At 37.6% G+C, this 13,770-nt stretch overlaps 1 protein-coding gene across 1 annotated transcript; it reads right to left on the bottom strand.

The window, feature by feature from the left end:
• Window positions 1-4,868: 4,868 nt before the first annotated feature.
• On the bottom strand, window positions 4,869-13,366 carry LECT2 (leukocyte cell derived chemotaxin 2). The gene is made up of 4 exons (XM_057697927.1): window positions 13,110-13,366; window positions 11,531-11,627; window positions 9,827-9,972; window positions 4,869-5,168 (listed from the first exon to the last, which is right to left on the bottom strand). Exons 1-4 carry the CDS (start codon window positions 13,153-13,155, stop codon window positions 5,002-5,004), a joined length of 456 nt encoding a protein of 151 aa, XP_057553910.1. The 5' UTR covers window positions 13,156-13,366; the 3' UTR covers window positions 4,869-5,001.
• Window positions 13,367-13,770: the final 404 nt, after the last annotated feature.

Raw genomic sequence — 13,770 nt, 5'->3', positions numbered from 1 at the left:
TTTAGCACTATATAAGATCATATTATGATTCAATAAATAACTTCTAATTTTCAGTGCACTTTGAATTCTACTTTATTATATTAACTTGGGAGAAAATGGGCATTAGATTGAAATTAAATAATGCTAATTCATTTTCTAAAGATATTATGGTTGCTAATTGGTTAGATGACACTACTGAGATAAAAAGGTAAATTTTTCAGAGTGTGTTTGGGAGGGAATCAACATTTGCTAAATATATTTACTATGTATCATAGTTTAGGTAAAATATCTTATTTTACCTAAACTATGCCAGATCCTTTGCAGAAGTGACCTTAGAATTTAATTAGTAACACAGCTATAACTCTTTTATGGCTATGTATTTGTTTCCTTTAAGCTGAACACACATCCTTAAAATGATCCACAAGACCCTACAAGGTCTGGCTTTTCCCTGCTTCTTTGAACTTCTGTCCTCCCGCCAAGTGCCCTTTGCCCTTCTGCTCCCATTCTCTTTCAGTTCTTTAAGACTCTCATGCACCCTCTCGTCAGAGTGCACTTGTGCATATTCTTCTTTCTACTTCCATTAGGCTCTTTGCTCCCTCTTTCCTCTAGATGCCATTTTCTCCGGGGAGCCTCCGTGAATCTCAGCATGCTGTGAGGTCCCTCTGTGGTGCTTACCACTGCTGTCGTTTGCTCTTTACTTGTATGATTATCATCTGCTTCTGCCATTATGCTGTAAGCTCCATCACTGCAAGATCAGGGTTGGGCTTTACTCACTGTTGTATCGCCAGCATCTAGCATAGTATTTAGCACGTAGTAGGCATTCAGTAAGTTATATGTAAGTGCTTTCTTTTTCAGACTTGTACCTCTAAGTCCTCCCCCCAATACCTTAAATTTCTAAGAAATCAATTAAACTAAAAAAAATTGAAATATCATCATTATTTTCCAGTTTTGAATAGTTTTATAGGAAAAAAATTTTAAGCATTCTCATCTATTAAGGAATTAAAATATGTTGTTATTTCTAAATGGTGATTTTAAAAAGTAGCACAGTTCATATCCCTTTATTTAGAGACTCTCCTTGTGCACACACTCACCATGGTACCACGATCTTTGTTACTGTGACTCTGTGAGAGCAGGCATTTCATTCACCTTTGTGCTTGAGAGTCTCAGAACAGTGTGTGATTCATTAGTACGCACTCAATGCCTGTGGGACCGATATTTCTGGTTAAAGTAAAACCCATTTCTTAAAGATAGTTCTTACTATTGCAGATCATGTAATTTATACTTTGAGATTTCAGGAGAGTGCAGAAACAGCGTATAATAGGGAACTTAAAGTCTGATTAGAATAAGAGGACAAACAACCATAAACGAAATGGCATAACTGAGATGGAGAGGTCAGTCTGATTGGAGATCAGTGTAGTGGTGGAAATACTGCGGAGATAAACCTCTGATCTCACCTGGTGTTACTTTAAGTGTATGTGCCTGAATGGTAAGGTGATAGAATGCCGGTGATGTCTGCACTAGAGGATAACAAAGCAAAAGGGAGAGGGGCTAAAGAAGGGAGGCGAGGTCAAGGGGAAGTTTCTCCTTGTATAGAGGGAGCATGAGTATCAGTGGCCTCTTACATTGAATGAGAAGGTGCTGCTCTAAATAGTGGTCTTTGGTGGCCCAGTAGTCAAACCTAGTTAGCTAAGTGCTACAGTGACTCTTAGAGCAAAACTCAGAGTAGAATTGATCATCTCAGTTAAATGACCCTGATTGGTCTGGCTTACTTTTGATAAATTGAAGAGCAGTTTGTTTATTTAGGATAGCCAAAAACAAGATGAGGAAATACAGAATATTTTTGATGCTCCATCTAATGAAAATGTCACCATTTCTTTGAAAGTCCATGAAAAGTACTGCTTACCTAAGGTTAGAGGATTCTAGATAAATGAATGAGTTTGGTATTAGATAGACTTCAAGCATTAGCCTTTGATAAATATGTTAGTTCTGTAAGCAAAGTTGTTCTTTAAATTTTTTTTTTTTTTTTAATGTGTTAGAGGGTTCTGGAAAAGTTAGAATAATTTTGTGGGCAAATTGTAAATGGAGAGAATGGGAGCAGAGGTTCTATTGTAGGTTATACTGAAGAGACACAAAAATAGGATTCTCAAAATTTTTTTTTCCTTCCTTATGAGCCTTGCTTGCCCCATTTTTATTTTACTAAATACTGGGGAGACAGGCAGACTTTAAAGTTACATATATTGCTGTTAATATGCACTATGTGTGGTAAGTGCTGTTACAAGGATGTAATAATTCTTCCTGCTCTAGTCCTAGCCTCTTAAATTGGCCACTTATCTTGTTCTTTCATTAAATTTTCTTTTAGAAAACTCAAAACATTTTCTAAATAAAAATGGATTTTGTAGTCATTTAACCTAATATCTGACACCAAAATTTTAAGTATATATTATAATCACTTTCAATGAAGAAAATTAAGTTACTCAGTGCTGTTACTTCCCTGTCGTTTGAACCTTTACAATACTTTAAATTGAACATTTTAATGCTCAAACCTAAAGAAAGTTTAAAAAAACAGACCTCTGATGTAGTGCACCAGGGGGCGCTGTATTCTAGTGATTTAGTCTAAAGTTTGCCAACTTTCCATTCAACAGCTATGAGAGTGCTTGTGGAAAGCTAGGCAGAAGGCAGTGTTCTTGCTCTACCATGGAGAAGCTCTCCGTTCCAGGTAATGAGTCTGGTTTTTAAAACAGTCACTTCAGAAGATTGATTATTTACAAAGGCTCAGCACATATTTCATTGTTCAAACATTTTAGTGCTCCTTTTAAAATTGCCTTGGAAATCTGTATGCTCTTTCCTTTTTTGTGATCTCAGTGGGATCACAGCCTTTGTCCCTGAAAAGAAATGTAATCTTTGGAAACAACTTAAAGTTATTTGGCGCTAAGGAGATGAATAAGGTAAATAATCAAACCAGACAGTGCTGGTGTTATAGTTTTCTTCTTTTTTAACCAAAAATTAAAGTCTTAATTTGCTAGCATTGTATAAGATGTTATGACAGAATAGAGAATAGTATCTAAGTATATATGAGAAAGTACTAATTGTGTTTTATAGACTCTAAACCATCTGAGAGCCATCACTGACTTTCTTCTTCCTGGACATCCACCTGCAAGTCCCGTTGCCTCCGTAACATCTTATTCTTAATAATAAATACTTATGAAATCACCTCCCAACCAAAAAACTGCAGCATTGATAGTAACTTAAATTTTTCTATGTGGTCCTTCCCTATCAGTCCTGAGATAACTAGTGTTCATTATTTGCTTGGTTTCCTTTTTATATATTTTTATCGCATATATATGTGTTCCTAAAAATTATTTTTGCCTTTAATTGTTTTGACTTTATGAAAAGAATATCATGCTATATGTGATCTTTTGGGCTTTTATTTTTCTTACTCAGAATTGTATTGCTATGATTCATCTATTTTGTTGTACTTAGCTGAGGTTCATTTATTATAAATGTGGTACAATATTCCATTCTATAACTGAACCACAATTTGTCCATCTTCCTGTTGATGGGCATTTGAGTTGTCCCAGCTTTTGCTATGACGAACAGTAATATCATGAACATTCTTATACATATGTCCTGGGATACAAATGCAGCCGCTTCTCTGTAGTAAAAATGTTCAATTGACTATATTTCCTGTAGGGTATCTGCACTAGGAATGGAGTCATTCTACTCGAGTTTTCTACATTCCAAAGGGTTTAAGCAAAAATTCATGAAGAAAGTGTCCAGAATGATGAATTCACCTTTCTCATTTCTTACTGACTGCCTGAAATCTACAGAGCCATATTATTTCTGGTCCTTTGAATATTCATGGTTTTATTTCCCCTTCATACCTGTTGTCAGCATAATCAGGAAAGAATAATGATATACAATGATGTGTAAAAATAAGTTGCTGTGATAGACGTATGGCTAGATGAGGTGACTGACTTGGTTCCATGAGATACTCCAGGTTAGGATAGACCTGTTTCTCTTTCTAGTGCTCCCTGCAATGCAATCTTCTTGAAATCTAGAATATTCCATATTACCTTGAAGTGCTGTCATTCATTACCTGGAAGATCGCCCGCTTATATAGAGTGTGGGAATGTGTGACTATAAAGACCAGCAAACTCTGTCTTACCCGTGTAAACCCATCACCCTCCAAGCACTTTGACAAACCTAAGGCTGTTACTGAAATTCTTTACTGCCTTAACTCAAAATAAGCCTCTAGTTTATTCACTTAATATTTATCAGGTTTACGTGTCTAGCATTGTACAACACTCAATTTTTTTTTTCACATGTAAAAAGCCTACATTTCTGTCCCATCAACAGCATGGGGCTTTCGATCTTTTCATTCTTACAAATGTTCCCCCCGACCCACCCCCCACACACACGTTCATTTTTCTTGCCTGCTTGTTTGTAGTTAGTTTCCAGTCGTGACTAGTGGAGCTGGATTCTGTGTGCCATTTATTAGCATCACACAACATTCTATTCTTGTACCCTAAAAGCGCTTCAGGCTTTTTCTTATTTTCAAGCAGAAAGCTGGTTTTAGAAGTGTCAAAAATGCTGTCGGGACCACTTTGAATTCATATGTTTATTTATTTATCTTTTAAGAACTTTTATTGAGATATAATTAACATACAATAAACTGCATATATTTAAAGTATGCAATTTGATACTTTTTTCTTATTAGTAATGTATATAAGGCAATCCCAATCTCCCAATTCATCCCCCCCCACATATGTTTATTTATGCTACGTATTCAGGACTGAGAAATCTTTAAGAAAAAACACACCCCAGATCCATAGATTATAGATCAGACCTGAGAAACTAATTGACCCTCAAAACATCAAAGTGACAGTGAGTTGAAATCAATATTCTTGTTTCTTTCTTGCATTCATCATGTTTCTGTTTGAACACAGATCTCTTGAAAAGCGGGATATCCACCCAGGTTTTAAGAAGTTGGCTCTGTCTTTAGAAGATATGGTTGTCTTCCATTTATAGGTACACAGTAGGATCACTCAAGTCACAGTTTTCAATGTGTACATGAGATTGTATGCCAGGATAAACTTTCTGCAAGGGCAATAAAGTGCCCAGTTTTTCTCCCTTCTTGATAGAGCCTTTATATTTAATTGGCTTAATGTAGAACATTTTAATACAGAAACCTGAAATAGAAAAGGGAAAATTATTCATTATCTGGGTTTTAGTAGCCTTGAATCAGAAACTGTAAAAACAAAAAAACAGAAAATGAAAAAAAAAAAGACGAAGAGAAAGAAGAAAGGAGAGTTGATTGAACTTAATTAGGGAATAGAAGAAAATGACAAAATCACTTCAGAAATGAAGACTGAAATTACAAGATGCCTAAGGAAGAATAGACTTAAATGGGTATTTTAAAAAGGCATTGAAGAATAGCAGAAAAACACCAGGTAGCTGAGAAAATTGACCCAGAGCAATGTCAACTCCAAGACAGATTCTAATGAAAGTATTAGACTTTAAAGACAAAGAAAAATGGAAATAACAGGCTCAAGGATACAAATCTTTTTAAGTATCAAAAGGAAAAAATTAAAACAAGACCCATCAAGTAGAGAAATAAAGATAACACCATTATAATAACATAATTACAACATAAAATAATGACAGTGTTGGGACCAAATATAGGAGTTGTATCTATAAATGTTTATTCATCTATTAAGAAGATTCTCCTATTGGCTTGAAAAGCAAAATGCAATTCTATGCTGTATACAATAAAACAGTAATTGGAAAAGGCTAAAAATTCAGGACTGGAAAAGATTTGCCATGTAAATGGAAGGAAAAGGGAAAGCAAGGATTATGATCCTGTTACCACAGAGTGAAATTCAGGCCAAAAAGCATTGAAACAAGACAAAGGGGGACAATTTATAATGCTAAATCCAGTGAAGATGTAACAGTTACAACTATCCTTGCACTAAATAACACAGAAACCATCTATATAAAGTAGACAATACAGAAGGTACAAGGATAAATAGATAGAAATCCAGTAGTAATAGAAGACTTCAACACACTTGTATCAGTGAAAACAGGTCAAGTGGACAGAAAACATAAGACTATAGAATTGTCCTGTCCCACACAGTAGCCACTAGCCACATGTGGCTAGTCAGCACTTGAAATGTAGCTAATCTGAATTAGATGTGCCTTAAGTATAAGACACACCGTGGATTTTGAAGACAGTACCCCCCAAAAGTAAACTATTAGTAATTTTTATATTAATTGCATTGGAGATAATAATTTGGAGATATTAGGTTAAATAATATCTCCAAATAATAATAATAACTTGGAGATATTAGGTTATGTTATTAAAATTAATTTCACTGTTTATTTTTACTTAATGTGATTACTGGAAAATTAGGATTACATATGTGGTTTTTTTATACTTCTGTTGGGCAGTACTGCTATAGAAAATCTAAGCAACATGAATAAGATGCATTTTATATACATATATTAAACAAAATATGTGCAAGACCTCTACATTGATACTAATACAACGCTAATACAGCTACTAATATAACAATGCAAGAAGACCTAAATAAATGGAAGATGTAACATATTCATTGATTGGATGACTTTCATTACTTTTAAGATATCCATTCTCAGTTTGATCTGTATGATAAATGCAAACCCAAAGTCACAGCAAGATTTTTGGTGGAGATTGACAAACTGATTCTGTGATTTATTTGGAAATGCAAATAACCCAAGAATTGTCAAGGCAATCTGAAAGAAGAATAAAGTTGGAAGATTTATAATATTCATATCAAGATTTATTTTAAAGCTATGGTAATTAAGACATTGCAGTATTTGTGGAAGATTGACAAACTGGCCAGTGAAACACAACAGAAAGACCATAAACAGACCCATATATATTCAGACCCAGATTAATGACAAGAGATACTGCAGTGCAGTAAGGAAAAGATGGCCTTGGCAAGTTAATGGTACTGAGTCAGATGTCGATATGGGGGAAAATTGGGATCCCTATCTCATTCCTCACACAAAAACCAGTTCCAGATGGATTATAAATCTAAGTATGAATGATGAAGCAATAAAGCCTGTAGACAAAAACATAGGGCACATACCTTTATGACTTCAGGGTGGGCAAATGAGTTTTAAACAGGTAATACAAATTTGTCAACAATAAAGGAAAATATTACTAAGTTGGACTGCATTAAAAATAAGAATTGTTATTTGTTAAAAAACAGCATTGGGGGCTTCCCTGGTGGCGCAGTGGTGAAGAATCTGCCTGCCAATGTAGGGGATGCGGGTTCGGGCCCTGGTCCTCAAAGATCCCACATGCCGTGGAGCTACCAAGCCTGTGTGCCGCAACTACTGAGCCTGGGTTCTAGAGCCCACGTGCCACAACTACTGAAGCCCGTGCTCCTAGAGCCTGTGCTCAGCAACAAGAGAAGCCACTGCAAGGAGAAGCCCGCATGCCTCAACGAAGAGTAGCCCCCACTCTTCGCAATCAGAGAAAACCCTTGCTCAGCAACAAAGACCCAACAAAGCCAACAAATAAATAAATAAATTTATATATAAAAAAATTAGGAAAGTAAAAAGGAACTCTTAAAGTGGGAGAAGATATTTACAATACATACATCCAACAGAGGACTTGTATCCAAAAGACACAAAAAGCTCCCACGTACCAATAAGGAAAAGGCAAAAAAGCCAGGGCAAAATACATAAATACGCACTTCGCAAAAGAAAATATCCATGTTATCAATAAATATGAAAAGGTGTTCAATATCATTAGCCATCAGGGAAATGCAGATTAAAGTGAAGTGAGATACCACTACATACTCATCAGAAGGGCTGAAATGAGAAAGGTAGATAACACCAAGTATTGCGTGTGGAGCAGCTGGAACTTTCATACACTCCTGGTGGGAGCGTGAATTCGTACCACGACTTTGGGAAACTGGCTGGCAGTATCTGCTAACACTGAGGACGCACATACCAAGTAACCCGGCAACTCCACTTGTCCAGCATTCTGCCAGTTGCTGAGTATACTGATTCCAGTTATGCATTCTGGAACTGGGGAAGTTACCACAGGGTGGATGTGTGGATGCACTAGGTCCACTGTAAGATGAACTCTAAAAAACTATGTTGATCACCTGACCCTAAAAGCCCCCAGTCTGGGGGACCATAGTGGTTTTTTGGGCCTTTAGGAATTAGTGTCAGTTTTGAGTATCTTCTTTCCCAGTGTACAGTCATCCTACTAAAAAGTCCCTTTGGGAATGGCTAGAAGTAAGGTTTACAGTATAAATTTTTGGCCGTGTGACAGAGCCCTTCCACAGAAGGACACAGCCTCCTTTTCATTCAAGGGGCCCTGGGACTGTGAACTGGCTCAAGTCTGGGAACTGGTTAAGGGGGTTAGGAGGAAAGTTTTGAGACCAGGTATTATCATGATTGAAGTCAGAATTTTGTTCAGCAGACTTAGAGTGTTTCCATTTATACAAATCAAATAAAGCTTTAGTAGGCTGCCCGTGTTTTCAGTTCTAGGTCACCATGGTTAACTAGACAATGCCACAGGTCTCTGCTTCTGATGTATCTGCCTACTGCTTCAACTCTGCTCCCTGTTGGGTAACCATGCCAACCTTGGCCTTGGCTACTAAGTGGACTCCATTCAGCGGCAGTAGTTCCTCTTGTTGTTTCAGGCCTGGCGAGGAGAGCCACCAGACAGCTCCTCAAGGACACGCGCTCCCTCACAGAGTGTTCCTCACAGCCTTGGTGAGAGGGGTGTCCTCTGAACCCACTCCCAACAGGAATGCATGTTTATGTTCATGAAAAGAAATGTACAGAAAGTTCACAGTAGCATTTTCATAATTGCCTAAAACTGGATACAGCCCAAACATCCATTTAGAGAAGAATGATTAAATAAATGAACATATGTGCATACAATGGAATGTTCTGCATCAGTAAGGATGAAGGGACCCAAACTAAATACGTGCAAAAACATGCATGAATGTCACAAACCTTATGTGGAGTAAAAGAAGCCCCACCCGAAAGACTGTGTGTTGTTTAATTGTATTTAGATCATTTTCAAACACAGGCAAAGCTAATATATGGTGGGGTAGTGACCTCCCTTGCTGGGATTAATGACTAAAAGGCGGCCCAAGGGGTCTCTGGCTGCCGCTGCTGTTCTTTTTCTTGCTCTGATGTAACCAGCAGGTGGCACAGTTATGCTCACTTTGTGACAATTCATGGAGCCAGCCACGTTTGCTGTGTGTCTGTTCTATATCAATAGAATTCAAACAACCAAACAATAAGCCTGGCACCTGGAGTACCAGGAGACCCAGCTTTACCTAGAACAAAGAGTATTTGAAAACAGTTCACATCAACTCTTGCAGAAATGCCAACATTTTTGAGTTGTGGGATTTTGGTAAATGAAAGCGTCTATTCATCACAGTTAATATTGCTGAAAGTGATTTTGCTAATACAAGGGTGAGTCAAAAATTATCCGCACCCTGGTTATATTAAAACGTCTATAAAGTCTATAGCTAGAGTGCAGATAATTTTCGACTCACACTTGTAGGTCGTTAAGCAAGGCCACAGGGGCCTCAGGAAGAAAGCCCTTCAGTCAGCTATAGAGGTGGGGAGTGTGTGCGTAAAGAAGGTGACTTCAGGGAAAGTGTGGAGCATCATGGAAAATGCATTGCCTATTGTAGTGTGGCACCCTTGTCCTTTAGGTCCTAGGTTTTGTCACTTTGAAGAATGACTCTTCTATGTATAGAATACGCATTAAATAAATAAGCATCGAACATCTCCACTGTGTGTCCCAGGGATCTACACCACCTCTTACCTCTTCCAGAGATCCGAACACCATTATTGATGGCATTTTTATTTTTATAAGGTTTCTCCTGGCCCACAATCGTTCCGGTGAAAGGTGCATACACAGTAGATCCATCCGAGCACAAGACATCCACACCCTGGTGAAGCCTCTGGTTTCTAGGATGTAAATAAGAATGAGCAGGCTGAGGCAGTGCCCTGGGAATTTTATTGCCCAGGGACATGGTGTTAGCCCACTGTTCCCAGACCAGGGTATCAAAAATTGAAGCTGCTTTGTAAAGCAGCTATATTCCAATAAACATTTAAAATAAAATAATCAAAACAAGAATTGAAGCTGCTGGAACATGTTGAGATGTCCCAGGTCTCCTCACTCTGTTTAGCAAATTTTCGCCTCCCTCTCTACAGGTAGTAATAATCATGTTGTAAAGGTTAAAGAATTTAAGAGAGTACCTAGTACACAGGAAGCCTTTAAAAATGTTACTTGTTATTATTATATAGCATTTTGGGCAAATAAGACAATCCATGTAAGTAAATTTTATAGATACCTGAATCTTGACCCCTGAAAGACCACTTAGAAAAGAGTTGACTTTTTATGGGAACCTTTTATAAAAGAAGCATATGTTACCCTAGTCTTATTTTTTTCTCAGTGATCCCAAAGTCATTTTAAACATCCCTTATTGTATATGGTATTTTAATATAGTGACTGATACCCCCCACATTTATTAAAGTGTGTGGAGCAAATGATCCCAGGTTGTGTGATTTCTTGAGGCTGTCTATAACAGTCCTCACTGTCAATGCTATACCAGCTCTTACCAGCCTCTTCTCCCTTCTAATAGGCTACCTGAAAGTCAGGTTCACCAGGATCATTAGCATTATGTGTAAAGCAACATTGAACAGGTTCCAAGTGAGGAGCCAGTACGTTATTATATGAGTCAAGTGCATAAACTTTAGGGTCTGAACTAATTGAGTCTTAATTTTGGCAATTCAGAGGCCATTTTCCCCTATGTTCCATCTCTTAGCCCTATTCCAGGTATGTGAGGTTGCTTTGGAAGTATCCCAAACGAAATTTTTGGTCAATCCAGTAGTACCTGTGTGAGTGAGAGTTCTTCTGTGGAGATCAGTGATGCAATTGGACACATGGATATTTCATCAGAAAGTGGCATTGCCAAGGTAGTGCTGTGCCTTGTTGAAAATTCACAACTGTGTCCCTCATGGTCTGGCAGAGATTACCTGCTTAGGACCAGCTTTTGGTATCCCTTTGGTATCCCAGACCCTGGGTCAGTAACACCATGGTTTGAGGGGAAGAGGATCCAAAAGCCTGAATCCTAGTCCAGGCTGCACCACCTCCAACTGTGTTTGGCAGCTCCCTTAACCCTTCGGTGCCCCAATTCAAGTTTCTCATGTATAAAATTGGATGGTAATATTTGGTTTTCACTTTGGAAAAACCAGGTGAGATGAGTCAACATGTGAAAACATTGAGGGAAAATACTGCTCTCCTCATCCTTATTCAGTGCTCTGTTCCCAATTCAGAGCCCAGAGTTGAAGCCCTGCTCTTGGAGGTTGCTCCAGACATGGTAAAGTAACTGGTTTCTATCTGAATTTTTTTGCCTGTCAGAAGGGAGAGGATGGTGAGCACTTGCGGAAACTTATGGCAGGGACATTAAGCAAAGAGGTTAAGAGCCAAAAGAGTGTATGGTTACATGTGCAACCCCGTTACCTTTGAGCCGTGTACTGGCCACAGCCGTGGCCGTCACATGTCCTGATCTCATTGGAAGACTTGCCAGCACATATGGTAGCCCATGGTCCAGCCAGTGCTAAAAAGGAGAAACAGGAGAAGCAGATTTCCTGACCGCATATTCCCAATATCCATTATCCTTCTGTCCCCCAGTAGATTCAAAAATTCTGCTTTCACTATACTTTTTCCTCTAATTTTTCTGTAGTTTATGGGGCGGTCTTCCTTTAACTCCCAATTCAGCTGTAAAATGAGCTTTTTCCCTGGCCGTAGAGGTCTGTCTTATGACACGTAGAGTATTTGTAAGTGTGTTTCTTTATAAGCATTTACCTTTATCGCTGTAGTTTGTTTCAGACTATTCATTAAACAATGATATAGGTTGTGCTTTTCAAATTTGTTTTTCTCATGACTTTGTATGGGGGCCACTATGTTTAAGTTAAACAAAATAATCAAACAGCATGGCTCAAAGAAATAATTCTAGAAATTCTAAAGTAACTTTGAAATGTTCTTTACTGTTAGTCTTGATAATCAAATCCGAGAAAATATTTGAATTAAAGGAGAAACAAACTGCACTAGCCAAGTTTATGTAACACACAAAAAAATCTCTTTATATTTGCAAACATAGAAGAGGAGATTCTTAGAAATAAGAACATGTCAAATTAATTTAGCCTAGAGTAGAGTGAGAAGAGAAGGTGGGGAAGGGAGTAAAACAATTATTTGAAAAATTATGAGGCAGTGAACCATGGAGGAGGGGGCTGGTTCTCTTCGTGTATTTTGTGCAGACTTTGTTTTCTATACAATTTCTCTTTAATACAGTAAGCGCTTGATAAATGTTCATTTGAATTAAATTTCCCAAATTTCCAGTAGTTAACATTCACAGAGAGGTGCCTTAAGAAACTCATTCTTCTACTTTAAAGTAAAAACAAAATAAAAAGATCAGAAGCAAAAGCAAGAATCTGCGAATTTGGTTGTTGATTTTATTTAAAGATATTTTGCTATTCATTAATACATGTGCTATGAAGAGAAGCTACAGAATATGGTCATTAAGCATATTCTTGAATATACCTCTAAAAGATGCATTTCATAGGTTTTATACCTGGGAGCCAAGCTTCAAGTCACTTTGGCAACTAATATTTATCCTTCAGAATTGAGACGTGTATTAGACGGTTTATTAATTTATCCATTTTCTCTTCTGCCATGACAGTTGAGGGAGCATCGCCCTTGTCCTAATCCATACCAGTCTCTATATCAGGAGTTTCCTAAATCAGATTCTTATACAAACTTTTTACTTTCTAGTTTTGTTCCAGTTAAATCCTAGACTAATATGGAAAAACTTTTCTGTTTCCCTCATTAAAGAAACACCACATTCAGTTCTGTTTAGTGGAAATCATTGGTGGAAATCAGTTGAGAACTACGCCCTCCCCCGTGTACCCTTCCTATTCCACTTTTAATAACCAAATAGACAAGTTTCTTTTGTGATCATGATACTAATGACTTTTAGATCTATGCTTGAAATCAGTTTTCAAAAGTCAGCCAAGATTCTAAAATTGTCATTTTGACTTACCAGGCGAAAGCAAGACAGCCAGAAGGAGGAGTCCTGTGAAAACCATTTGGCTTTGGTCTCCCTCAGGATGGTGCTTCCTCTGATCCCTAGGATTGCCCCACACTCTCTCTGAAGAATATTCAAGTCTGAATTAGTGTTTTCTAGCTATTTAGCCTTGGAGCGCTGCATCTCTCATATCTTTAATGTGGTATGAGACACAAAACAAATATAAGAACGGAGGGAGTCAGATTCTGATATTCCACGGATAGCTGTTTGGCGCACAGGTAGGAACTATGTAAAAGCTTTTGTTCAGAAGAAGCTAACTTTATTGGAAATGCTGACTAAATATTAACAAAGTGATAAGGCTGGGTGAAGAGGGACACTCTTCTGGGCTCTGACTGGTGGGAGAACATCCATGTGAAAAATTGAATTCTAGTAGATCTGTCTTTCATATCCTGGGTAGGACATATTTCAGAAAAGACCATTAATAATGTACGACCCTCTGTAACATATTCTTTAGTATATCCCTCAGTTCAGTTATGTTTCGTCTATGTAATGTTCGCACATAATTTTACTATTTTGATAAAATTATATTTCTTTCCTTTAAATATGTGATTTAAAATCTAAAATGGAATCTAAAAATGGTACTGATGAACTCAGTGACAAGAACAGGGACGCAGAT

The sequence above is a fragment of the Hippopotamus amphibius genome, chromosome 1 (genome assembly GCF_030028045.1).
Source record: "Hippopotamus amphibius kiboko isolate mHipAmp2 chromosome 1, mHipAmp2.hap2, whole genome shotgun sequence".
NCBI classification, from domain to species: Eukaryota; Metazoa; Chordata; class Mammalia; order Artiodactyla; family Hippopotamidae; genus Hippopotamus; species Hippopotamus amphibius.
This window is presented reverse-complemented; position numbering and strand designations above follow the sequence as displayed.

Excerpts from the sequence above, each read along its gene's own strand:
- LECT2 (XM_057697927.1), bottom strand. The coding sequence starts at position 13,155 with ATGGTTTTCACAGGACTCCTCCTTCTGGCTGTCTTGCTTTCGCCTG. Across the intron at positions 11,628-13,109 it reads GGCTGTCTTGCTTTCGCCTG|CACTGGCTGGACCATGGGCT; the intron begins GTAAGTCAAAAT and ends TCTCCTTTTTAG. Across the intron at positions 9,973-11,530 it reads GGCCAGTACACGGCTCAAAG|AAACCAGAGGCTTCACCAGG; the intron begins GTAACGGGGTTG and ends TTTACATCCTAG.